The 27,326-nt window shown below is 45.4% G+C and overlaps 1 protein-coding gene across 1 annotated transcript in view; it reads right to left on the reverse strand.

The window, feature by feature from the left end:
• Positions 1-27,326, reverse strand: part of SLC35B4 (solute carrier family 35 member B4) — a 51,073-nt gene that overhangs the window by 14,485 nt on the left and 9,262 nt on the right. The window contains exons 4-6 of the mRNA XM_040343315.1: positions 22,850-22,899; positions 9,447-9,528; positions 2,365-2,425 (exon numbers count right to left, since the gene is read on the reverse strand). Of these exons, the coding sequence (XP_040199249.1) occupies positions 2,365-2,425; positions 9,447-9,528; positions 22,850-22,899 (193 nt within the window). The remainder of the gene's footprint in view (positions 1-2,364; positions 2,426-9,446; positions 9,529-22,849; positions 22,900-27,326) is intronic.

Genomic DNA, 27,326 nt, shown 5'->3' on the forward strand with positions numbered 1-27,326 from the left:
ATGAAGCAATTTGAATGTTTTGGATGTGTTTTGTATCAAAAAAGTAAAACATTTTTTTCTTCAAAAATTTACACTTTGTTTATAGCGCAAAAAATAAAAACCACAGAGGTGATCAAATACCACCAATAGAAAGCTCTATTTGTGAGGGGAAAAAGGGACCTAAATTTTGTTTTGGTACAACGTTGCATGCCCACACAATTGTCAGTTAACTCAACGCACTGCCGCAAAAAAAAGCCTGGTCATTCGGGGGTAAATCCTTCTGGCTAAAGAACATTATTTATTTTTTTATCAAGTTATTATGGGTACATTTCCACTTTAAATATTGTTTTCATTAGATGAAAAATAGGGGTTACATTTTTTTCAGTCTATAATGAACATAACTGAAGCAACAAGATTTAGCTGATAAAACAAAAACAAAAAACAAAACTGATTTGTTCCAATATTTCTCATCCCCTTTCAGGGAATTCACACTACCTTCAATTTTGACAGATGGAAAGTCAGACTACTTGTACTATGCCTTGGATATGGTTAAAGAACGGTTAGAAATATGATGACAAGTGAACCTGCATTGTCATCAGAGCAGCACCCTAAGGGCCTAGTTAATCTTTTACATTTATGTGTTACCCTAAAGCGGTAGTAAACCCGCTGTCTTTTTTTTTTAAACCTGAAAAGCAAAAGCTATAATGAGCTAGTATGAGCATTGCGGGGGAAGATCTCCTAAACCTTACAGGTTTAGAAGATATTCTTTATACCTACAGGTAAGCCTTATTATAGGCTTACCTGTAGGTTAAAGTGGTAGTACAGAGTATACTACCACTTTAAACGCACGCACATTGTGAGAGTAAGTGTGCACTGCCTTTTAGAAAGGCAGTGCACACCAAGCAAGACAGTGTGTTATGCACCGATGTACACTGCAATGTGTGTGTGTGTTACCTTAGTATTCTGGGGTGCCATTAAATAGAATAGCACTGCAAAAACACTAATGCACATGCTGTTAGTTTGAATGGACTGAAGTAAAAAACAACGTTTTTGAAACTTCAATTTTCAAAGACGAAGTTGCCTACACACCATCGTTGTTCTCACAATGTTCTAGCAAAGCGAGGTTACGTTCACCACGTTTTTCCATTGAAGCTCGCTTCATAACTAGCTTCTGGGCATGCGCGGGTGTAAAAACGTTGTTTTAAACAAAGTTTTTTGCTACACACGGTCAATTTCTGTGAAGTAAAAAACGACGTTTTGAAAAATAACACATAAAATTGAAGCATGCTTCAATTTTTTTTGTCGTTTTCCAGAAGACATAAAACGACGTTTTCCCCCACACACGGTCAAATTTAAGTGACGTTTTTAAAAACGTCGTTTTTTTTCATTACATAAAGTGATGGTGTGTACGCGGCATTAGGAATATCTCACTTAAATCTGACCAAACAAGAGTCTAGTAGGCATCCCAGGTATGAAAAAGTTTGAAAAACAAAATTATAAATTATAATATAATAAATAATAACAAATAATATAATTATAATAAAAGTTATTCAATAATGTAATCAACTCAAAATCACTGAAATTTGCTCAGTTGCAGAATTGTCGCTGTCATTACTTTTATTTTTTTTATGACAAATTTCCCCACAAATCGCTATAGCTCAATTCTGCAAGTGATTATAATTTATCATCGTTGTTTTCTAGCTGCTCTAAAACCATTTTTGACATAAAGGGACACTTTTGGTTGCTATGAACAATCTACAGTTTGCAGGCAGAAAGAACAGTTTTTATTTTATAAAAGTACATGCAGGACACTGGGCAGACCACTAGGGACAAGGGGGGGGTGTATTTTTTACATACAGTACTGTAATCTATAAGATTACAGTATACTGTATGTAATGTGTTTGTTTACTTTTTTGAATTTGGCGTCGTTCAATGCCACCCGCCCCCCCCCCCCCCCCGTGCGTCATAACGTCGCAGGGAACAGAGATCGGCGGCACGCAGGGACACTGTGCGAATTGAGCGAGGACCCGCTCGCTCACACAGTGCGGCAGCATCGCAGGATCCAGGGACAAGGTAAGTAACTTTGTCTCTGGCTACAACGAGGCGAGCCCGAGTCTGGCTCGGGGATACCGCTCTTGGTACAAAAATCTTACCCCAAGCCAGACTCGGGAATACCGCCAGGAGGGTTAAACAGGTACATTTAGTGTAAAAGCTTGTACAAGGTTGCTACATCAATGTAGCACATCTTCACAGCTTTAGCACTTTTCTGACTATTATTTGGCCATATTATATGTACTGTAGTATGAATCTTCACATTCAATTGTGAGCATTTTAAATGTTTTGGCCAAGTGTAAATTCATTGACTAAGCAAGAAAAGTAATTTACCTAAAAGCCACCATAGAAGTGTTACAAATCCTTCTTCATCGCTGGATGCTGGCTGAGATGTCTGCAGAGCAAAATGAAAGGCATATTGGCATTTGGTTAGGTACTGGGACAGTATCAAGCAGGACACAAAAAACATTTCACACGTTCCTTTTTATGATATACAAAAAACAAAAAAAGTTGTGAAAAAAAGAGATTTTTAATACAGCTTACCTGTAAAATCTTTTTCTTGGAGTACATCACGGGACACAGAGCAGCATATTCATTACTATATGGGTTATATGGAGTACCTTCAGGTGATGGACACTGGCAATCTCAAAAACAGGAAGTGCCCCTCCCTATATAACCCCCTCCCATAGGAGGAGTACCTCAGTTTTGTAGCAAGCAGTATGCCTCCCAAAATGGTCCCCAAAAGAGGGGTGGGAGCTCTGTGTCCCGTGATGTACTCCAAGAAAAAGATTTTACAGGTAAGCTGTATTAAAAATCTCTTTTTCTTTATCGTACATCACGGGACACAGAGCAGCATATTCATTACTATATGGGATGTCCCAAAGCAATGCTTACAATGAGGGGAGGGAGAACATCTTCCCAAGACAAAAGGATTTAATTTAGAGATATACTCAAATCATAATAAATCCAACTTAGTTGAGAAAAAAGAATTTTAAATTTAACTCAAAAGGGAGCCCCCGGAATCCGAGGGTCTCAAACTGCAGCCTGCAGCACTGCCTGCCCAAAGGCTGTATCAGTATTCCTTCTTACGTCCAACTGGTAGAATTTTGTAAACGTGTGGACAGAAGACCAGGTTGCCGCCTTGCAAACTTGAGCCATAGAGATCTGGTGGTGTGCTGCCCAGGAGGCGCCCATGGCCCTAGTAGAATGAGCCTTTAATGATAACGGAGGAGGCAACCCTTTCAAGCCGTAGGCCTGAGTGATTAACTGTTTAATCCACCTCGAGATGGTGGATTTTTCAGCTGCCTGCCCCTTCTTGGGCCCATCCGGTAAAATGAACAACACATCTGTTTTCCGGATCTTCTCTGTAGCTTTAAGATAGGCCTTCATGGCCCTGACAATATCCAAGGTATGCAGCAACCCTTCCTTTCTGGAAGTAGGTTTAGGAAAGAAGGATGGTAATACCAAATCCTGGTTTAGATGAAAAACTGGATATAACCTTTGGTAGGAAGGAAGGATGAGGGCGGAGAACGACCCTGTCCTTATGCAAAATAAGATATGGTTCCTTACAGGATAAGGCTGCCAGTTCCGATACTCTTCTGGCGGAAACTATGGCGACCAAAAATACTAACTTCCTTGTCAGTAAAACCAAAGGAATTTCAGCCAACGGCTCAAAAGGTTGTTTCTGTAAACTTGACAGAACAAGATTTAAATCCCACGGACAAAGCGGGGATTTAACTGGAGGATTAATACGTAAGACCCCCTGCATGAAGGTCTTAACCAGCGAGTGGGTGGCCAGCGGCCGCTGAAACCACACTGACAAAGCTGAAATCTGTCCTTTGATAGTGCTTAATGCCAGTCCTTTATCCACTCCTAGCTGGAGAAAATATAATACTCTATCGATGGTAAACTTACGAGAAAGCCATAGCTTGGACTCACACCAGCCTACATAGGCCTTCCAGACCCTGTGATAAATCACCCTAGAGACCGGTTTCCTGGCTCTGATTAGGGTAGAGATTACTTTCTGAGACAGACCTCTACCCCTGAGAATCAGGGATTCAGCTTCCAGGCCGTCAAATTTAGATGCCGTAAGGCAGGGTGGAGGATCGGACCTTGCGATAGCAGGTCCGGCCGTAGAGGAAGAGTCCAAGGGTCTCCCACTACCATCTTTAGGATTAGTGAATACCATGCCCTTCTGGGCCATGATGGAGCTACCAGGATGACTGGTATGTGCTCCACCCTGATCCTGCGCAGCAGGCGGGGTAGTAACTGGAGCGGGGGAAAAGCATAAAGAAGTTTGAACTGATGCCATGACGTCCACGTCCGGCACTCCCCATCTCTGGCAGAGTGTCTGAAAGACCTGTGGATGTAGAGACCATTCCCCCGGCAACAGAGTCTGGCGACTTAAGAAGTCCGCCTGAAGGTTGTCCACTCCTGGAATGAATATTGCCGATATGCAGGGCACATGAGCTTCTGCCCATAGGAGAATCAAGCTCACCTCTCTCTGAGCGGCTTGACTCTTGGTTCCCCCTTGGTGATTTATGTATGCCACTGCCGTGGCATTGTCCGATTGAATTCTCACCGGGAACCCCTGCAACTTGGCCGTCCAAGCCCTGAGGGCTAGTCGAGCAGCTCTGAGCTCCAAGATGTTGATGGGCAACTGCTTCTCTGGCTTTGCCCAAGTGCCTTGGCGAGTGCAACCATCCAAAATTGCTCCCCAGCCTGTCAGGCTGGCATCTGTGGTTACTATCTTCCAAGCCACTGGGCTGAAAGACTTCCCCTTCAGTAGATTCTGAGGGTCTAACCACCAACACAGACTTTGTCGGACTCTTGATGAGAGCGGCAAAGGGATATCTAAGGCCTGTGGCCTCCTGCTCCATGCTGACAGGATGGCTGCCTGCAGGATGCGAGTGTGGCTCTGGGCGTACGGTACCGCCTCGAATGTGGCCACCATCTTGCCTAGTAACCGCATACATAGGCGAACAGTTGGCTCTTTCTTGCTTAGAACCAGTAGGATTAATTCCTTGATGGCTTTGACTTTTATCAGAGGCAGAAAACACCCTCTGTTGTTCTGTGTCTAATCTCATGCCGAGATATTCCAACTGCCTTGTGGGCTGGAATGCTGATTTTTCTCAATTTAGGACCCAGCCGAACCTCTCGAGGTACTGAACTGTGAGGGCCACTGCTCGTTCCAAGCCAGGAGACGAGTGATCTATGACTAGGAGGTCGTCCAGGTATGCTAGGATCGTGACCCCTTGGATCCTTAGATTGGCTAGGATTGAAGCTAGGACCTTCGTAAACACCCGGGGGGGCGTAGCCAACCCGAAGGGAAGCGCCACAAATTGGAAATGACGTAGAGCCAACGAGAAGCGTAGAAATCTTTGATGTGGCTGGTAAACTGGAACATGAAGGTAAGCATCCTTTATGTCTATGGATGCCATAAAATCGTCCTTCTGAAGTGCGGCAGCTGCTGACCGCACGGATTCCATTCGAAATGAGCGGACCTTTAGGTATGCATTCACCATTTTTAAGTTCAAAATTGGCCTGACATCGCCGTTGGGTTTTGGGATGATGAATAGGTTGGAGTAGAAACCTAGCCCCTGTTCTTGGACTGGTACCTCTACTATCACCTCCTGAGAGAGTAGATGATTCAATGCCGCTATTAATGCGGCTCCCTTCTTCGGATCGTTTGGTACTCTTGACTCCTGAAAATGAAGAGGAGGAAACTTTAGGAAGTCTAGTTTGTAGCCTGTAGCCACGGAAGACCGTACCCATCTGTCGAGAATGCTGGCTTCCCAAACCTCTGCAAAGAGACGCAGTCTTCCCCCCCACCTTCGTGGGTGGGGGCGCCCCTTCATAAGGCCGGCTTGGGGGCTGGCTTTGCTGGCTTGCGAAACCACTGCTTCTTGCCTCCGGCGGCCTGTCCCTGCGACTTGTTAAAGTTTGATCTTGCAGGAGGCCGTCGATACGGTTTGGTATTGGAAGGCCCCTGCCCAGGGGAGTACTGTCGTTTAAACGCAGGCCCCCCGAAACTTTTTCTTGGTGGGCAACAGAGTACTTTTTCCGCTTGAAATGGTCTGAATGTATTTATCCAGGTCTTCTCCGAAGAGTCGTCCTCCATGGAAGGGGAACCCTACCAAGAGCTTCTTGCATGGGGGCTCTGCCTCCCAGCTCTTTAACCATAAGAGTCTTCACATATGGATAAGGGATAACGATAAACGTGACGCTTGCTGGATAGAATCCTTAATCGCATCTACCGTAAAGCGTATGGCCCTAGGGACGTCCGAAAATTCTTCTGCCTGCTGGGCAGGAATAAGTTTAAGCATCTGCTTAGCTTGATCCGATAATGCTTGTGCAACCCCAATTGCAGCTACAGCTGGCTGCACTACTGCCCTTGCAGTAGTGAAGGAGGTTTTAAGTAGCGTTTCCAAGCGTTTATCAACCGGATCCTTGAACACCTGTATGTTTTCTACAGGGCATGTTAAAGATTTGTTAACACATGAGATGGCTGCGTCTACAGCCGGGGCTGCCCATCTCTTGGAAAATTTCTCTTCCATAGGATATAAGGCAGAGAATCTTTTTGGTGGTACAAAGATTCTATCTGGCTTGGCCCAATCTTGGAACATAACTTCCTCTAGTAGAGGATGGATCGGAAAAACCGCATTGGTTTGAGGCGCTCTTAGTGAGCCCAAAGCTGAGACCGTTGATACTTGGAGATCTGGTACTGGCAAGTTGAACGTCCTATGGACCAAGTCTGTTAAAACTTGAACCCACCAGCTCTCCCCTTGGGAGGCTGCGCCAGACTCCTCCGTACCCGGATCCTCGATCCCTGAACCTACTTGGTCCTTGTCCAAGAGGTCTTCCAATTCCCCTGCGGAAGGGACCTCCTCATCTGAGGGTTCACGCTCGGGCGACGGAGATCTATTCCATTTTTTGCCCCGCATAGCCTTGGCTATCATCTTTTCCACTCTTTTTTCCATCTCCTTTAGAGAGGTGGACAGTACCTCGTCCGTGACCACCCTAGGGTTGGACTGACCCGTGCCAGCTCCAGCCCCAGATCTCGATGGTCCCACCAAGGCTCCCTCTGGGGAAAGTAGCGGCATGACTTTGTCCGAGACCTCAGACCCTCTGGGGGAATCCCCACCTCTTGTACCCTCTGAACCAGATGCCATGGTACAATACCGAGGTACGCCCGCTACTTAACGGTGTTTGGGAAAATAAATAGTTGTTGCCCAAAAAAACCTTTCTGGGGGAAAAAATGCCTTCTTTCTTATTAACTTGGTTTGTTTTTCTTTTTTTTTTTTTTTTTTTTTTAAACCAAAGAAAGAAAAACCATTCTGTCCCCCTTTAGTAGTATTTGCCAAAAAAAACTGCTGAAAAAGAAACCCTATCTCTAGGGTAAAGGACAGTCTTTTTGAAGACTGTAATACTCTTCTTTGGCCACTGTGTGTCCTCGGCGCCCCACGCTGCCGCTCTGGTCCTTCCTCTCTCAGTTCCAACACTTCACTGAGCTGGGAACTTTTTGGAAGGGCCGCCCCTTCCTTTTACCTACAGGCCCGCCCTTCCCCTGTCAGCAAATGGCGCGAAATTGCGCCCATATCACGGGGACGCCCGCGCGCCCGCCGGCGGGGGCGGGGGAGGGGGCCACAAAAGGAGGTCAAAGGCTGATCCTGCCGTCCAGGCCAGGATCCACAGAGCGGCATCTTTTCCTGCAGCAACCGCCTGGACCTCTCTGAGCAGGCTTGCAGGTAGGAGCATTCACTCCTTTACATAAGAAACCTCAGTAGATTCCCAGGGGCTTCTCTTAGAGAGAATTGTCACTATACACACAGGCCCTTTTTCAATGCTTTCTAGCACCAGTTGCAATACTACCAGGGAGGTCACGATTATGGGGAATATATTCATACAGAGTCATCCTATCCTAAGATATGTGACTCACCTTGCCAGATGCAGCGCATAAACCATAGGCATGTCCCACTGTGACCTTCCCCCAGAAAAAACCTGCTGCGAACCAAGTTCCGCAAGTTTCCCCTTCACTTACCTGCTCCATGCCGCAGGACTTTGCACAGCAAGAGGTCCAATCTTCCCCCATCTCCGTGGGGCGTCTAGACCTTCAGGCCCTGGGTTCCTATGAAGGATCCACTGTCCTGGGCCCATATAGCACCCTGGCAACAGAAACATTAGGCCCCCAAAGGTTTCTAAGTTCTGGGCCCAGAGTCCAGCTCTCTGTGACAGAAAGCATTATGGGCTATACCCCAATGGTTTGGGGTCCGGTTACTGACCACTTTAGCACTGAGGCCTTTGGACAGAACCGGTTAGCCCACCTTAATCCCAAGGATGTGGAGGCAAGCTAAACCATGACCAACACCTAAGACACTGGCGTAAAAACTGAGGTACTCCTCCTATGGGAGGGGGTTATATAGGGAGGGGCACTTCCTGTTTTTGAGATTGCCAGTGTCCATCACCTGAAGGTACTCCATATAACCCATATAGTAATGAATATGCTGCTCTGTGTCCCGTGATGTACGATAAAGAAATATGAATTTCCCTGATCTGCACCATTACAGCCTTCAGCACTGCCATCTGTCAGTCCATACACAATTGACATATTAGTTTTTAGAAGTTAGAGACTAGTCCGCAGAGCAATATTCCAACATGATAACAACCCCAAACACACCTCCAAGATGACCACTGCCTTGCTAAAGAAGCTGAGGGTAAAGATTATGGAGTGGCCAAGCATGTCTTCAGACCTAAACCCTATTTAGCATCTGTGGGGCATCCTTGAACGGATGGTGGAGGAGCGCAAGGTCTTCAACATCCACCAGCTCCATGATGTCATCATGGAGGAGTGGAAGAGGACTCCAGTGGCAATCTATAAAGCTCTGATGAACTCCATGCTCAAGAGGGTTAAGGCAATGCTGAAAAATAATGGTGGCCAAAAAAATATTGACACGTTGGGCACAATTTGGAAGTTTTTCCACTTAGGGGTGTATTCACTTTTGTTGCCCGAGGTTTTGACATTAATGGCTGTGTGTTGAGTTATTTTAAGAGGACGGCAAATTTACACTGTTATACAAGCTGCACATTCACTACTTTACATTGTAGCAAAGCGTCATTTCTTATATAATAAAATGTTTACAATAATGTGAGGGGTGTACTCACTTTTGTGAGATACTGGATATCACTGTGCTTTTCACGTTTGCATGCTTTTTAAAGCACATGTGTAATAATTGCACTTCACCATGCATCAATGTACAAATTTTGGCACATGCATTTTATAGATTTCTCTTCAGCTAATAAAATCTGTAGTATGTGTCAATACAACAAATGACAGTTGCTTAAGGTCAGATCTCCCACCACAGTTTTTTCAATAGAAGCAGAAAACACTATTTATAAAAGAGAAAGGCAAAGCTTACCACTTGCTTTGCAGACATCATTGTACAAATAAAAATTCCAAAAGACACTAGGGCAATTGACATGTATTTGGAAAAGGTGTACCTGAAAAATAAGAATCAAGTGTGTAATTTCAATCATAATAAACCATGTATAAAAGCACTGAAGTCCTAAAAAAATACCTACAAAATATCAGCACACTTAGAAAGGAGGTGGAATAGCAATCTTTCAAAACCATTAGAACACAGTGATCTAATAAAAGCAACAACATACTTTCCTACAGTGCATCCGAAAAGTATTCACAGCGCTTCACTTTTTGCACATTTTGTTACAGCCTTATTTCAAAATGGACTAAATTCATTAATTATCCTCAAAATTCTACAAACAATACCAAATAATGACAATATGAAGGAAGCTTGTTTCAAATCCTTGCAAATGTATTAAAAAGAATAAAAAAAATAAAAATAAATCACATGTACATAAGTATTCACAGCCTTTGCCATGACATGCAAAATTTAGCTCAGGTGCATCCTGTTTCCACGGATCATCCTTGAGATGTTTCTACAACTTGGAGTCCACCTGTGAGCACAAACCAAGCCATGAAGGCCAAGAAATTGTTTGTAGACCTTCGAGGATTGTATCGAGGCACAGATCTGGGGAAGGGTACAGAAATATTTCTGCAGCATTGAAGGTCCCAATGAGCACAGTGGCCTCCATCATCCATAAATGGAAGAAGTTTGGAACCACCAGCATACTTCCTAGAGGGGGCCTCCCAGCCAAACTTAGCAATCGGGGGGAGAAGAGCCCTAGTCAGGGAGGAGACCAAGAACCTGATAATCAATGACATAGCTCCAGCATTTCTATGTGGAGAGAGGAGAACCTTCCATCTCTGTAGCACTCCACCAATCAGACCTGTATGGTAGAGTGGCCAGACGAAAGCCACTCCTCAATAAAAAGGCACACGACAGCCCACATGGAGTTTGCCAAAAGGCACCTGAAGGACTCTGACTATGAGAAACCATATTCTCTGGTCTGATGAAACAAAAATGTAACTCTTTGGCCTGAATGGCAATCGTCATGTCTGGAGGAAACCAGGCACCGCTCATCACCTGGCCAATACCATCCCTACAGTGAAGCATGGTGGTGGCAGCATCAAGCTGTGGGGAACTTTTTCAGCAGCAGGAACTGGGAAACTAGTCAGGATCAAGGGAAAGATGAAAGAAAGAGACATCCTTGATAAAAACCTGCTCCAGAGCACTCTGGACCTCAGACTGGGGCGAAGGTTCATCTTCCAACATGACCCCAAGCACACAGCCAAGATAACGTGAATGTCCTTGAGTGGCCCAGCCAGAGCCCAGACTTGAACTCGATTGAACATCTCAAGAGAGATCTGAAAATGGCTCTGCACCAACACGGTCCATCCAACCTGATGGAGCTTACACCTGATGGAGCTTAAAGGAGTTGTAAAGGTTCATGTTTTTTGACCTTAATGCATTCTCTCCACAGAGTCTGGCCATTGATTGGATAGATTGATAGCAGTGCAGCCATTGGCTCGCGCTGCTGTCAATCACATCCAATGACGCGGCCGCCGGGGGCGGGACGACTCATACACTGTGTCTATGGATGCAGCGTGTATGACAGGGAGCGCACGCGCAAGCTAACCCCCCCCTTGGGGGAGAGCTTCCCAGAGGGGGGTTAGCCATTGCGGGGAGGAGCCGAGACAGCCGTCAAGGGACCCCAGAACAGAGGCATTGTGGATACTCTGTGCAAAACGAACGGCACAGTGGAGGCAAGTATAACATGTTTGTTATTTAAAAAAATAAATACAAACTCATACAACCCCTTTAAGAGGCCCTGCAATACAAAAAAAAACAAAAAGGGGGGAAACTGCCCAAAATTAGGTGTGAAAAGCATCATACTCAACAAGACTTGAGGCCGTAATTGGTGCCAAAGGTGCTTCAACAAAGTATTGAGCAAAGGCAGTAAATACTTATGTACATGTTATTTTTTTTCCAATTTTATTTTTAATAAATTTGCAAAGATTTAAAACAAACTTCTTTCACACTGTCATTATGGGGAATTGTTTGTAGAATTTAGAGGAAAATAATGAATTTAATCCATTTTGGAATAAGGCTGTAACATAACAATATGTGGAAAAAAGCGCTGTGAATACTTTCCGGATGCACTGTATGTACAAAATTCCCTAATTGAGTCTGTCAATCCAGCATGTTTTCAGCACATTATCCTTCCTTGGCTCTTAGACCCATTTCACACTGAGGGTGTATTGCAGGCGCTATAGCGTTAAAAAAATAGCGCCTGCAATCCGCCCTCAAACAGCTGCTCCATTGTCTCCAGTGTGAAAGCCCTAGGGGCTTTCACACTGGAGCGGTGTGCTAGCAGGACGGTAAAAAAAGTCCTGCTAGCCACATCTTTGGAGCGGTGAAGGAGCGAGGAGGAGGTGCGTTTACCGCTCCTGCCCATTGAAATCAATGGAACAGCGCGGCTATACCGCCCACAATGCGCTGCTTCAGCAGCGCATTGCGAGCGGTTTTAACCCTTTCTCGGCCGCTAGTGGGAGGTTTTTTAACCCCCCCGCCGCAAATCCGCCCATAGCGACGGCGGTAAATAGATCAGTGTTTTACCGCCGAAGCTATGGGTGGCTCAGTGTGAAAGGGGTCTTAATGTGTATATTTAAAGAACTCTGAATTCAGTCAAATATGCAGTATACAACTGCATGAACATCTTGTGAATGTATAATTTGTTTTGTTATTATTCTGAGATTTGCCTAAATCCTTAAAGCGAAAATCATGCCAAAGTAACAAGATAAAAATGTAAGTGGTATTAAAGGTTTGCCTATTTAAAAAAAAACAAAAAAACAATGGTGTCATACTTACCTGCGCTCTGCAGTGATTTGCAACAGAGCAGCCCTGATCCGCCACTTCTCAGGTCCCCCACCAGCGCTCCTGGCTCCTCCCCTTTGACCAGTGCCCCCAATAGCAAGCCGCTTGATATGGCAGCACTGTTGCATGCTCACTCCTGAGCCCTGCTCTATGCATCCCCCACTTTCTCCTCATTTGCTCACTGGCTGTAATTGACAGTAGCGAGAGCCAATGGCTCCCGTTGCTGTCTCAGCCAATGAGGAGAGGGAGGCCTGGGATAGCAGAGACTTGTGCACATCGCTGGATCAAGTGGAGTCTTAGGTGAGTATTTGGTAGAGCTGCTGAACACACAAGGTTTCTGCCTTCATGCATAGAATGCATGAAGGTAAAAAATAAATAAAAATTCAGCCTCTAGATTCACTTTAATAGCCTATTTTAAGATAGCCAAGAAAAAGCTTTAACTGCAATATTAATTTTGAATCAGGAGCTCTCCCCTGTAGTACTTATTTTACAACAGAAGATGTTCTCAGCTTGATCGCTAGCATCATTTAACCGACTTCTTCTGAGCCCAGTCTGTCCTGGATTCTCATCTGCCTGTGACAGGACAATAAAAAGGAGAAGCAGCACAGTAATGAGCGGATCTCTCTGTTCCTCTGCGTTTTCCTCCTAGCCACATGCGTTGTCAGTACATGAAATGATTGACTCACCTCCTCCTTCCTCCCACACTTCCGCTCTGCTGAACAGGAATTGCAAGAGGCTGATACGAGGTCATGTCCAGGTACTTACACTACTCTGCTTGCATTTAACAAAATGCATTTCATTATTTATTAAATGATTACAGGTGTATTTGTGTCTATAATATCTGCCTAGAGTTCAGCTTTAATATGCTACCAAGTTGCCAGCAAACTCAACAATACATAATTTGAGTCAAGGCTAGGAAAGGAAAGGAGTTATGTGAATTCCAGCATTTCAGTATCAACATTTATTACAGATCATATCGTTTCTATTAGCATATCACTATTGGTTTGGAGAAGAAGCCAGAGAGGCATAGTGGATTTTAGTTACTGTTAGAGCCATGTGGACCCCCAAAAGACAACACATTTTCACACTGCTACTGCTTTAAAACTATAGTTGATTTGTGTTAAAGCTAGGGTTGTCCTGTGGTCTTTTTAAGACCGAGTACAAGTACCGATACTTTTTTCCCCCCCCCAAGTACTCGCTGATACCGAATACCGATACTTTTTTTTAATCTCATGTGACAGCGGCACATGTGTCAGTAGTTTTTTTTTTTAATCTTTAAACAATTTGTTTTTAATTTTTTCCATTTTTTTTTATTTATAATGCTTTCTTTTTTTTTAAGGGGGGGGGGGGGATCGTGTCAGTGTGTTTTTTCTTAATTTTTTTTTATTTTCTATAATAATTTGTATTCTTTTGTTTTTTTATTCTTTATTTATTTATTTCAGCCCTGTTGGGGGGCTTTGGTGAGATATCAGACCTCTGACATCTTCCCTTTGAGACAGGGAAAGGGACACATGTTCCCCTGTCCCTTTTTCAGCAGCATCAGCTGCGCTGAAAATGAAAGGAGAGAAGACAGCATCTTCTCTTCATTCATAAACTGAAACATTGTAAACACAGGTTACAATGTTTCAGCAGGGTTTGACAAATGTGCTTGGAATCTAGGAGCCAGCTAAAAAAGTTAGGAGCCAGAAAACGCACCCCGTCCCAACGAGCTTGCGCGCAGAAGCGAACACATACGTGAGTAGCGCCCGCATATGTAAACGGTGTTCAAACCACACATGTGAGGTATCTCCGCGATTGGTAGAGCAAGAGCAATAATTCTAGCCCTAGACCTCCTCTGTAACTCAAAACATGCAACCTGTAGATTTTTTTAAACGTCGCCTATGAAGATTTTAAAGGGTAAAAGTTTGTCGGCATTCCACAAGCGGACGCAATTTTGAAGCGTGACATGTTGGGTATGAATTTACTCGGCGTAACATTATCTTTTATAATATAAAAAAAAATAAAAAATACCAGTTACTCACCGGTAGCTGTTTTTCTATGAGTCTTACAGGACGGCACCTTGAGAGTAGACTGGCTTCACCTGACAGGAAACACAATCAAAAAGAGGTTTAAAAACCCCGCCCCTTCCCGTGCAACTCAGTTCGTGATAAAGTAACCACCATAAGAGCACGGGAACCAGTATATGAAAATACAAACCATACAAAGTCATCAGGGTGGGAAATAGGCCTGCCGTCCTGTAAGACTCATAGAAAAACAGCTACCGGTAAGTAACTGGTATTTTCTCGAGTCGTCTTCCAGGACGGCACCTTGAGAGATAAGCAAGTAACCCTCAGGCCTACCTTAGGGCGGGACCACTGCCTGCAGGACTCTTCTGCCAAACGTCAAGTCTTGGGGTGACAGGAGTTCCACTCGGTAGTGTTTTAGAAAGGTGTTCTGGCTTGACCACGTTGCTGATCTACAGATTTGTTCCACTGAAACTCCTGCTCTCTCTGCCCAGGAGGTTGCTATAGATCTCGTGGAATGTGCCTTGACTTTAGGTACTGTTTTGCCAGCCTTACTGTATGCTACTGAAATTTCCTGTCTTATCCATCTAGATATGGAGGCTCTAGATGCTTGGCAACCCTTTTTCTGTCCTGAAAAGTTGATTAGCAAGTGTGATGAGCGTCTGAACTCGCTCACCCTTTCTAAATAAATTAACAAACAGCGTCTTACATCCAAACAATGAAAGGTTCGTTCTCTTTCATTCTGTGGGTTTGCGCAAAAAGAAGGAAGTATAATTTCTTGTGACCTATGGAACTTCGTTGCCACCTTAGGTAGGTACAGGGGATCCTGACTTAGGACTACCCTGTCCTCAAATAAACGAAAATAAGGCTCTTTGATTGAGAGCGCTTGCATGTCTCCTATTCTTTTGGCCGTGGTGATGGCCAAAAGAAAGGAGAATTTAAATACTAACAGCCTAACCGGAATGCTGTCTATCGGTTCAAACGGAGGTTTGGATAGCTGATCTAACACCAGGGAGAGGTCCCAAGGGGGAACTCTGGATATCTGTATAGGTGACAACCTATCCCTGGCCATCAGGAACCTCTTAATAAGAGGATCCAGAGCCAGCCTCTTGTCTAAAAAGTAGGACAAGGCGGCAACCTGTACTCTTAGGGTTCTCGTAGCTAGACCTAGATCTACCCCTTCCTGAAGGAACTCCAAGATAACTGATATTTCGGGTAGTGGAGCTTGTCTTGCCGCGCACCAGCGTGAAAACACTCCCCAGGTCTTGGCATAGATCTTCCTGGTAACTTCCTTACGACTCGCTAAGAGGGTATCTATTACCTTCTCTGAGCAACCCTTCCGCTGCAGGTTCCACCTCTCAAGTACCAGGCCGTCAGACTGAAAAAGCCTGGCTCTGGATGAAAGATCGGCCCCTGCCGCAGAAGGTCCACCCGGACCGGGAGAGGGAGGGGAGGAAGGACTGACCACTGTTCTAACATTGGAAACCAAGATCTTTTGGGCCACCAGGGAGCGATCAGGATCAGCTTCCCTTGTGAACGACTCAGTTTTTGCAATACCCTCGGGATCAGATTCAGAGGAGGGAAGGCATAGGCTAGGTAAAATGTCCAGGCCTGGGCCAACGCGTCCACACCTTCCGATCCCTGATCCCGGGAGAGGGAGAAGAACCTTTCTATCTTCTTGTTCCTCCTGTGAGCAAAGAGGTCTATTTCTGGGATGCCGAAATGATGACATACCCAATCGAAGACCTCCTGACTTAGTTCCCACTCTCCCTGGAGAATGGGTTGGCGGCTTAGAAAGTCCGCTTCTAGGTTTAGGACTCCCCTGATGTGAACTGCTGACAGGGAGCGGACCCTCTGTTCTGCCCAGCCTAGAATTTCTAGGGACAACCTTAGGAGCGAACGGGACCTGGTGCCTCCCTGATGGTTCAGGAACGCCACCGTGGTCGCGTTGTCGGAGAGAATTTGTATTTCCTGGTTCAGGATTCTCTCCTCGAACGCTTCCAAGGCTCTTCCGACCGCTGATAATTCTCGGAAGTTGGAAGACGACTTCCTTTTGGTGTCGATCCCAGGAACCCTGGGCCTGTAGGCCCGCCATGTGGGCTCTCCATCCCCAGGAGCTGGCATCCGTGGTTATCCTGAGGGGGTTTGACTGGTTCCACTGAAGGCCTCTTTCCAAGTTCCGAGGAATGAGCCACCACTCTAGAGTGTTCTTTACCGACTCTGGAATGGAGACCCTGGAGTCTAGGGATGTTTCCTTCCCGTCCCAGGAGGAGAGGAGGAAGGCCTGTAGTGGAGCTGGGCCCACGGAACTGCTGGGATGCATGAGGTCATAAGTCCCAACAACCTCATGATCTCCCTGAGTGAAATATCTGCTGTTCCCCTGACAGACCTGACCACTGAGATGAGTCTCTGGACCTTGTCTACTGGTAGGAGAAGCTTTTTCTCTAAGGAATCTATTAAGAATCCCAGATAGATATTTCTCTGTTCTGGGAGGAGAGAAGATTTTTCTCTGTTTATAATCCATCCTAAGGATTCCAGTGTAGTCAGGACGGTGGTCAGGTCCGTGAGAAGAAGTGCTCGACTGGGATTGAACAGCAGCAGATCGTCGAGGTAGGGAACAAGGGAGATGCCTTTCAGATGTAGAAAGGCGACCACCTCTGCTAGCACCTTTGTGAAAACTCTTGGGCTGGAGGCAAGCCCAAAGGGGAGAGCGGTGAATTGCCAGTGTTGGATCCCCTGAGGGGAAACAATGGCGAATCTCAGGAATCTTTGATGGTCCTGGTAAATGGGGACATGGAGGTAGGCGTCCTTCAGGTCTATGGTTATCATAAATACCCCTTCTAAAAGAAGTCCTTTGAGACTGTAAATGTTCTCCATGCGGAACCTCTTGTAGAGGAGATAAGTATTCAGGGGTTTTAAGTTGATGATTAAAGGGAATTTTCCCGAGGGTTTTGGTACTACGAAGATGTGAGAGTACACCCCCTGATCCTGTTGGTCTACCGGAACTGGGACTATGACCCCCTGTTGTGCTAGGTCTGACACATTCCCTAGAAGGCTTGCCGCTTTGAGAGGATTTTGGGGTAAATGAGTGAGGAGGAAAATTGGTGGGGGAAGATGGTGGAATTCCAATCTGTAGCCTTCCTTCACTATCTGCAAAATATGAGGACTCCGCGTTATGCTTTCCCAAGCTGGAAGAAATCGGGAGAGCCTTCCCCCGACTCTCGAGTCACTTGGAGTCTTTCCCAGCGGGTTTAGGATCAGGGAAAAGGATTCCCCCTTTTGGTTTATCCTTTCCTGTGATCCACCTCCTATTAAAGGCCGCTCTTCGGTCTGAAGGTCGGTTTTTATTCTGGGGGCCTCGAAAAAATCTCCTCCTATTTTGTTTAGGTTTGGGAGGGAACCGTTTACCCTTTTCTGAGGCCCTAGTTAGAGCCTGGTCTAAACCTGTCCCAAAGAGGAGGGATCCCTCAAAGGGCAGGGCACAGAGACGGGATTTGGAGGCCAGATCTCCTTCCCATGTTTTGAGCCATAGTGCCCTTCTTGATGCGTTAATAAGAGCGCCCGTTTTAGCAGAGGCTCGAGCGGACTCAATTGATGCGTCTGCTAGATAGGCGACAGCGCTACCTATGACTCTAAGGGAATCTCGGATATCCTTAAACTTTGAAGTCTGCGGGATATGTTCCAACATCCTGGATAGCCAGGTATCCGTATTCCTGGCAATGCAGGATGAGGCCAGGGCGGGCCCAAGGGCTGCCGCATTAGCCTCCCAGGCCCTGCGAAGGGAGGTCTCTGCCCGTCTGTCTAGTGAATCTTTTAAATTCCCAGCATCCTCAAAGGAAAGGTCAGACTGTCTAGACAGTTGAGCTAGGGAAGCGTCTAGTTTAGGGACTTTGAAAAATTTGTTTTCTAGTTCCTCCTTAAAGGGACAGCGTCTTTTCCAGGTTTTGTACCTTAGTAACTTCTTTTCAGGTTCAGCCCACTCTCTTAGAACTAAGTCCTGAAGAGATTGGTGAACTGGGATAACCTTTGGCTGGGGCTTAGCCAAACCCTGGTACATCTTATCCTGTGCTGACACTAGTTCGGCCGGCTGCTGAATCCCCTCAGAGGTATAGATAGCCGCCAGTAAACCACCCATGTCATCCGCTGAAAAAATGAATTTGCCTGATCTAGCATCTTCATCCTCCTCATCTGTCTGGCTATCAATGAGACCTTTTTCCTGAGCCTCCGAATCCTCAGAGTCTGACAGAAGAACGTCCCTAGCCCTCAATAATTTTGGAGCCGAGGTGGATAAGCTTTCCTGTGAGGAGGGTCCAGGTGCTAGGGGATCAGGTTCTTTGGTTTTCAAGACTTCCTTAAACTCTTTTAATGTGGAAAGCATCTCTGACTGAACTGTCAGGAATTCTTTCATTATTAGCGAAGTTTCCTTCCCTGTGAGTTTTTGAATGCACTTAGCACACAAAAGCTTGGAATAGTCTGTGGCTAGCTTAATGCTACAATTTCCACATCTTTTAACTTTAGATGTATGTTTAGCAGAAACACTAGAAGCCTCCCCCTGGGCAGTAACCTCTTCCCCTGAAAGTAAAAGACAAGGCTTTAATACAAAAGGAGTAGGGGAAGGGAAGGGGGGTGTGTGGGGAATAAGGACCCAGTCCAAGTGCCCCAATGAAGTTTTTAGAGGTAGACTCACCCCTGGTGGGTTCCTCTGCAGCAGCGGTTAGTGCCGGGCGGTCCTCACGCTCCGTCGAATCGGGCACCACTCTCTCCCCTGCTGCGCTCCGTGCGTGTGAGCTAACGCCGATGGCGGCCGCCATTTTGGTGAAGACCGGAACCGGAAGTGCGTCATCACCATGCGCCGCCATCGCCGCAGCGTCGAAATGCTGGCTCCACCGAGAAACGAGCCTGGGAGAACAGCAGCCGAGTCCACAGCGTGGAGATGCGTTTTTACCCGGCCCAGCAGGTAGGAGGACGCTCGGGAGAGAGGGATTCCAGCCACCTAGGTGTTCTGAGGTAGCCACTATCCCAGATACACCTAGCAGGGCGGGGTTTCCAAAACAAAGTTTTCCTTCAGCTCCCCCCCCCCTCAATACGGGGAGACCCTCTGGACAGGCAATAGCCTCACTGAGCTCAAGGCCTCCCAGGACCCATGGCTCATATTCCAGGAGGGGGACCACCAGCCCCAGGCCTTAGGTCTTTTTAGAAAACAAAAAAACGTTTTCGCTGGGGGAAACACAATCATGAACTGAGTTGCACGGGAAGGGGCGGGGTTTTTAAACCTCTTTTTGATTGTGTTTCCTGTCAGGTGAAGCCAGTCTACTCTCAAGGTGCCGTCCTGAAAGACGACTCGAGAAAAAGGGGATAACTTTACTGTTTTTTTATTTTTTAATAAAAAAAAAAGTGCAATTTTTTCCCAAAAAAAGTGCGCTTGTAAGACCGCTGCGCAAATACGGCGTGACAGAGGGTATTGCAACGAACGTCATTTTATTCTCTAGGGTGTTAGGATAAAAAATATATATAATGTTTGGGGGTTCTAATTAGAGGGCAGTGAAAAATGACATTAGAATTGCCGTTTAAACTTGTAATGCTTAACTTGTAATACCAACGGCCACCACCAGATGGCACCAGCTCACACAAGGATTTACCGGCTCCTACCCCGCTCTCCATCCTGACATTTCCAGGGGGTGGAGGAGGAGCACGGAAGGGGAGAGAAACACGGCGGGATACACGGAGGGAGGGAGACAGACTGCAGCAAAACGGAGAGGGGCTGGAGGGGGACACGGGACAGTCAGCGGTGATCGTGAGTGGGGGAGTTACAAGCACCGATCACCGCTGATTTTAAAGCAGCTGAAAGCCGCGCGGGGGGAGGGGTGTAGAGAGAAGCAGAGAAATTAATTTTAAATCTATACAGCAGTGGTCGGTACTTGTAACTTCCCCACGCACTGATCACCGCCGACAGTACAAGTATCGGGTGAAGCATCAGAGCATTTGCCCTAGTACAAGTACTCGGGCAAATGCTTGGTATCGGTCCAGATACTAGTATCGGGACAACCCTAGTTAAAGCTAAAAACGTAAAAAAACAAAAAACAACACACAACAACATGTTGCAGCTTACCTGTCGCAGATAGCAGGATTTACCCATCAAATTATAATAGTAAGGCCTGGATGAATCTATAGGACTGAGATGCCAGCGGTGTTCTGCACTGATGAGCGAGTTGTTTTCTTCACTATGCGAGTTGCCAATGATATACTTAATAAAAAGGTTTTCTTTTTAATACTACACTTAGATGGCGCCTCCCCCCTCTCTCTTTTATTTACTTATCAAATTAGTAGAAGGTTTAAATGTGCCCCAATTTGAGAAGGAACTTCAAATATACAAGCCCAAGAAAAAAACTCAAGACGGAACAGAAAGCAACATTGGTTTGCATGTCTGTTTTACTTGTTTTTATTTGGGAGATACTGTATTAGCATTCCTGCCGATTTGCTGCAGAAAGGTATATGGGCAAATACAGTATACACACCGCTCCAAAGATGTGGCTAGCAGGACTTTTTTTACCAACCTGCTAGCGCACCGCTCCAGTGTGAAAGCCCTCAGGCTTTCACACTGGAGACACAGCAGCAGTTGTTTCAGGTCGGTTTGCAGGCACTATTTTTAGCGCAATAGCGCCTGCAAAACTACCCAGTGTGAAAGGGGTCATAGGTATTTGCATACTGCCATGGGCAGCAGCCGGTGTTCCGTCAGATTAGGCGACCCTTTCAGAATTGGTAACCGAAGTAAGGTTCCGTCGCCACCATCTTGTTACACCCCGCACTCCTCCACAGTAAAGATACACCTTGAAGGGGGCAAGTGGACATCTTGTTACACCCACCGGAATTTTGTATTTCACAGTTATTTTTAACAGTAAACAGCTCTTATATGGTCAAATACAAGATTTGAAAATCCATCGGACTGTTTAGATGTTGAATTATAAAAGCAGCAGCAAACCTGCTGATCTAACGGATTTGCTAATCCGACAGAACACCGCTGCTTTTATAATTTAACATGTAAACAGTCCGATGGATTTCCAAATCTCTGTTTACTGTTAAAAATAACTGTGAAATGGGACGCCATATCTGATGGAACACCGGTACAAATCAATGACAGGCTGACAGATGCAGTGGTTGCACACATGTAATCGCACTTTCAAGCAGTTACATGCATATAGAAATGTAAGACTGGCCCAGTTTGCATACAAGATGTGCAGTTACCTGCATATAGCTGCACTGTCTATAAGCCTGTTGTTGATTTGTACAGGCTGCTGTCCTTGGCTGTATGCAAATACCTGTGACTCCCCAATGCAAAAGTACAGTGTGTGTGTGTGAGAATAAGGTATTGGCGGTCATTCACACAGGCACTGCAGCCCATACAGCATGAATCAGCAGTTGTTTATATGTCTGTGGCCACCTGAAGGGTGCCTGCAGATGGCCTATATTACTCTATGCTGATACAGCTGCTTATCCTAATTTGACAGGAGAGTTGGTGCAAGGGCACGGCCCCAAACACAGGCAGGGAGTATTTGGGGACACTCACCTGCTTGCTTGTAAAATTAGGAACTGCGGCTGTGTCATACAGTCACTGCATTCCCATAGAACAACATAGGCATTCAGCTCCAGCCGCATAAACAAAACGCTCATTCACGCTGTACAAGTCACAGCGCCCATGTTAATCACCCCCTAATTTTATTTTTATTTGTGGCAATATTTGTCATTCTTTTTAAAATTTAAATTTTTGTAATTTTTTGTCCAGCTTTGTTGGGGAGGCTAGGGCTTGGTTGAATAGCACAAGCAGTGTCAATTTCGACAATGAAAATATTTTTGTCATAGTTTTCGTCAGCTGCATGTTTTCAGTGACGAAGGCTAAATGAAAATAAAATTCAGTTTCAATTTAGAAGGACTAAAACCAAAATGGTATTTCAGTCAAAATACTATGACTAAAACTAAACAAAATTTGATGTCAAATTTAACACAGAGCACAAGGGAGAACGCAGCCAACCTGACCTGGCCAGCAAGAAGCGGTTCTGTGCCACTGTATGCCTTCCATTGGTGGCCGAAAAAAAGGGTTAAACTGCACCAATAAATCACAAAATTTGAATACAGGATAGGCTTGACAAGCAAGAAAAATGACCGAGTACTGAAATTACTGAAACAAGCAGGGACAGATTGGCCCACTTTCAGTTAGCTTCTTAGGAGAATTTTTGAGACATGGAATAGTGGTCATTCCCGATGTACAGTTATGCCTCGTACACACGGCCGGACATTCCGAGAAAAAAAAAAAAGTTTGACTGGCTTTTTTTCCCCCCTCGAAAAGTCCAGCCGTGTGTAGTCTCCATCTGACTTTCTTTGTCGGAAGTCCGACGGACCTTAGAGAACCTGTTCTCTATCTTTCCGTCAGAATTCCGACAGACTCACAGCGGACTTTTGCATGGTCAAAAGTCCGACTATGTGTATGAGATAAAGGAACACTGAATTTATGAAGACACAACTGCTCACCTTTTATGCAAAATCACGATACCCAGGACCATGCTCGCTATCAATGATCCCTAAAAAAAAAAAAAAAAAAATAATAATTATTCAAATATTATGAGCAATTTATACAGAGCTACACAACAGAAGATTTAAATGCCAAAAACAAAACAGTAACCTAATTTGTTAAAAAAAAAAAAAAAAAAAAAAAAGAGTCATATAATAGGCAGAAAAACATTTATTTAAAAATCCTCTCTTTACACCCAAGATAAAAAGGCCCCCCACCAGGAATCTAGCGACGCTGGTGTAAATAGAACCGAGGCAGTTGTGATAGGCACTCATCAAGAGTGCCTAACTAGCCCACCTTTAATGGCAAGATCCATCCAAAGAAGCTGTACTACAGTATCTACGAGTGAAACATGATCTATAAATGGAGGATGGGTAAATGATTAAAGTGGTTGTTAACCCACTTGTATTAAATGCTCTCATCCTCTCTGTACCATTATAATAATTTCCCCTGTGTTCTGTAAAAAATCTGCCCAAATGTAACCATATGAGCTTGGCTCCTGGCACTCAACGGATTCCTCTCTTCCGTCTCCGGCGGCTCACAGCTGCAGTGGGCGGGGCCAAGCGGTGCTGTCAGGGAGAGAGGAGACCGATCTGTGTCTCTTGTACATAGAGACACAGATCGGTCACCTCCCCCAGTCACCCCCCTTCCCCCACAGTTAGAACACTATATAGGACTTACATTTAACCCCTTCCTCACCCCCTAGTGTTAACCCCTTCCCTGCCAGTCACATTTATACAGTAATTAGTGCATTTTTATAGCACTGATTGCAGTATAAATGTGAATGGTGCCAAAAATGTGTCAAAAGTGTCCGATGTGTCCGCCATAATGTCGTAGTCGCAATAAAAAAAAAAAAAAAAAAAAAAAAAAAAAAATCGCAGATCGCCGCCATTACTAGTATAAAAAAAATAAATAATTCTGTCCCTTATTTTGTAGGCGCTATAACTTTTGCGCAAACCAGTCGCTTATTGCGATTTTTTTTTTTTTTACTAAAAATATGTAGAATACGTATCGGCCTAGACTGAGGATAAAAAAAAAAAAAAAAAAAAAAAAAATTGAGCTATTTATTATAGCAACAAGTAAAAATTTATTATTTATTTTTTCAAAATTGTCGCTCTATTTTTGTTTATAGCGCAAAGAATAAAAACCGCAGAGGTGATCAAATACCACCAAAAGAAAGCTCTATTTGTGGGGAAAAAAGGACGCCAATTTTGTTTGGGAGCCACGTCGCACGACCGCGTAATTGTCAGTTAAAGCGACGCAGTGCCGAATCGCAAAAAGTCCTCTGGGCAGGAAGGGGGTTTAAGTGCCCAGTAAGGAAGTGGTTAAATGCATTTTTTTTTTTTTTTTTACAGCCGTGTTAATGAGGCCAAAAGTGCAGCTTTTTATGCCTAAAAGCTTTACTAAACCTTCTCATCTTTTAGGCCTCATGGACATCAGCTTATGAAAATGAGAAGCATTTTTCTGCCAGAATTTGACAGAAAAATAACAAAAACAATTATTTTGCAGGTTGTCGCACAACAATAGTGGCAAAGTCATGTGGAGTGCCATTAAAAAAAAAAGAGATTTTTAATACAGCTTACCTGTAAAATCTTTTTCTTGGAGTACATCACGGGACACAGAGCGGCATTCATTACTATATGGGTTATATGGAGTACCTTCAGGTGATAGACACTGGCAATCTCAAACAGGAAATGCCCCTCCCTATATAACCCCCTCCCATAGGAGGAGTACCTCAGTTTTGTAGCAAGCAGTATGCCTCCCAAAATGGTCCTCAAAAAGAGGGGTGGGAGCTCTGTGTCCCGTGATGTACTCCAAGAAAAAGATTTTACAGGTAAGCTGTATTAAAAATCTCTTTTTCTTTATCGTTACATCACGGGACACAGAGCGGCATTCATTACTATATGGGATGTCCCAAAGCAATGCTTACAATGAGGGGAGGGAGAACATCTCCAAGACAAAAGGATTTAATTTAGAGGTATACTGAAATCATAATAAATCCAACTTAGTTGAGAAAAATAATCTTAAATTTTAAATTTAACTCAAAAAAAAAGAGGAGCCCCCGGAATCCGAGGGTCTCAAACTGCAGCCTGCAGCACTGCCTGCCCGAAGGCAGTATCAGTATTCCTTCTTACGTCCAACTTGTAGAATTTTGTAAATGTGTGGACAGAAGACCAGGTTGCCGCCTTGCAAACTTGAGCCATAGAGATCTGGTGGTGTGCTGCCCAGGAGGCGCCCATGGCCCTAGTAGAATGAGCCTTTAATGATACTGGAGGAGGCAACCCTTTCAAGCCGTAGGCCTGAGTGATTAATTGCTTAATCCACCTAGAAATGGTGGATTTTGCAGCTGCCTGCCCCTTCTTGGGCCCATCCAGTAGAATGAACAGCACATCTGTTTTCCGGATCTTCTTTGTAGCTTTAAGATAGGCCTTCATGGCCCTGACAATATCCAAGGTATGCAGCAACCCTTCCTTTCTGGAAGTAGGTTTAGGGAAGAAGGATGGTAATACCAAATCCTGGTTCAAATGAAAACTGGATATAACCTTCGGTAGGAAGGAAGGATGAGGGCGGAGAACGACCCTGTCCTTGTGAAAAATAAGATATGGTTCCTTACAGGATAAGGCCGCCAGTTCTGAAACTCTTCTTGCGGAAACTATGGCAACCAAAAATACTAACTTCCTTGTCAGTAAAACCAAAGGAATTTCAGCCAACGGCTCAAACGGTTGTTTCTGTAAACTTGACAGAACAAGATTTAAATCCCACGGACAAAGCGGGGATTTAACTGGAGGTTTAATACGTAAGACCCCTTGAAGGAAGGTCTTAACCAGCAAGTGGGTGGCCAGCGGCCGCTGAAACCACACTGACAGAGCCGAAATCTGTCCTTTGATTGTGCTTAATGCCAATCCTTTATCCACTCCTAGCTGGAGAAAACTTAAAACTCTATCAATGGTGAACTTGCGAGGAGGCCACAGCTTGGACTCACACCAGCCTACATAGGCCTTCCAGACCCTGTGATAAATCACCCTAGAGACCGGTTTCCTGGCTCTGATTAGGGTAGAGATTACTTTCTGAGACAGACCTCTACCCCTGAGAATCAGGGATTCAGCTTCCAGGCCGTCAAATTTAGATGCCGTAAGGCAGGGTGGAGGATCGGACCTTGCGATAGCAGGTCTGGCCTTAGAGGCAGAGTCCAAGGGTCTCCCACTACCATCCTTAGGATTAGTGAGTACCATGCCCTTCTGGGCCATGCTGGAGCTACCAGGATAACTGGTATGTGCTCCACCCTGATCCTGCGTAGCAGGCGGGGTAGTAACTGGAGCGGGGGAAACGCATAAAGAAGTTTGAACTGATGCCAAGGGCAAACCAGCGCATCGGTTCCGCAGGCCATCGGATCCCTTGAGCGGGACATGAACCTGTCTAGCTTCTTGTTGAGTCTCGATGCCATGATATCCACGTCCGGCACTCCCCATCTTTGGCAGAGTGCTTGAAAGACTTGTGGATGCAGAGACCATTCCCCCGGCCATAGAGTCTGGCGGCTTAAGAAGTCCGCCTGAAAATTGTCCACTCCTGGAATGAATATTGCCGATATGCAGGGCACATGAGCCTCTGCCCATAGGAGGATCAAGCTCACCTCTCTCTGAGCGGCTTGACTCCTGGTTCCCCCTTGGTGATTTATGTATGCCACGGCCGTGGCATTGTCTGATTGAATTCTCACCGGGAACCCCTGCAATTTTGACGTCCAAGCCCTGAGGGCTAGTCGAGCAGCTCTGAGCTCCAAGATGTTGATGGGCAACTGCTTCTCTGGCTTTGCCCAAGTACCTTGGCGAGTGCAACCATCCAAAATTGCTCCCCAGCCCGTCAGGCTGGCGTCTGTGGTCACTATCTTCCAAGCCACTGGGCTGAAAGACTTCCCCTTCAGTAGATTCTGAGGGTCTAACCACCAACACAGACTTTGTCGGACTCTTGATGAGAGCGGCAACGGGATATCCAAGGCCTGTGGCCTTCTGCTCCATGCTGACAGGATGGCTGCCTGCAGGATGCGAGTGTGGCTCTGGGCGTATGGTACCGCCTCGAATGTGGCCACCATCTTGCCTAGTAACCTCATACTTAGGCGAATAGTCGGTTCTTTCTTGCTTAGAACCAGTAGGATTAATTCCTTGATGGCTTTGACCTTCCTCAGAGGTAGGAACACTCTTTGTTGTTCTGTGTCTAATCTCATGCCGAGATATTCCAACTGCCTTGTGGGCAGGAAAGCTGACTTTTCTCGATTTAGGACCCAGCCGAACCTCTCGAGGTATTGGACCGTGAGGGCCACTGCTCGCTCCAAGCCGGGAGACGAGTGGTCTATGACTAGGAGGTCGTCCAGGTATGCTAGGATCGTGACCCCTTGGATCCTTAGCTTGGCTAGGATTGGAGCTAGGACCTTCGTGAACACCC

The sequence above is a fragment of the Rana temporaria genome, chromosome 3 (genome assembly GCF_905171775.1).
Source record: "Rana temporaria chromosome 3, aRanTem1.1, whole genome shotgun sequence".
NCBI lineage: Eukaryota > Metazoa > Chordata > Amphibia > Anura > Ranidae > Rana > Rana temporaria.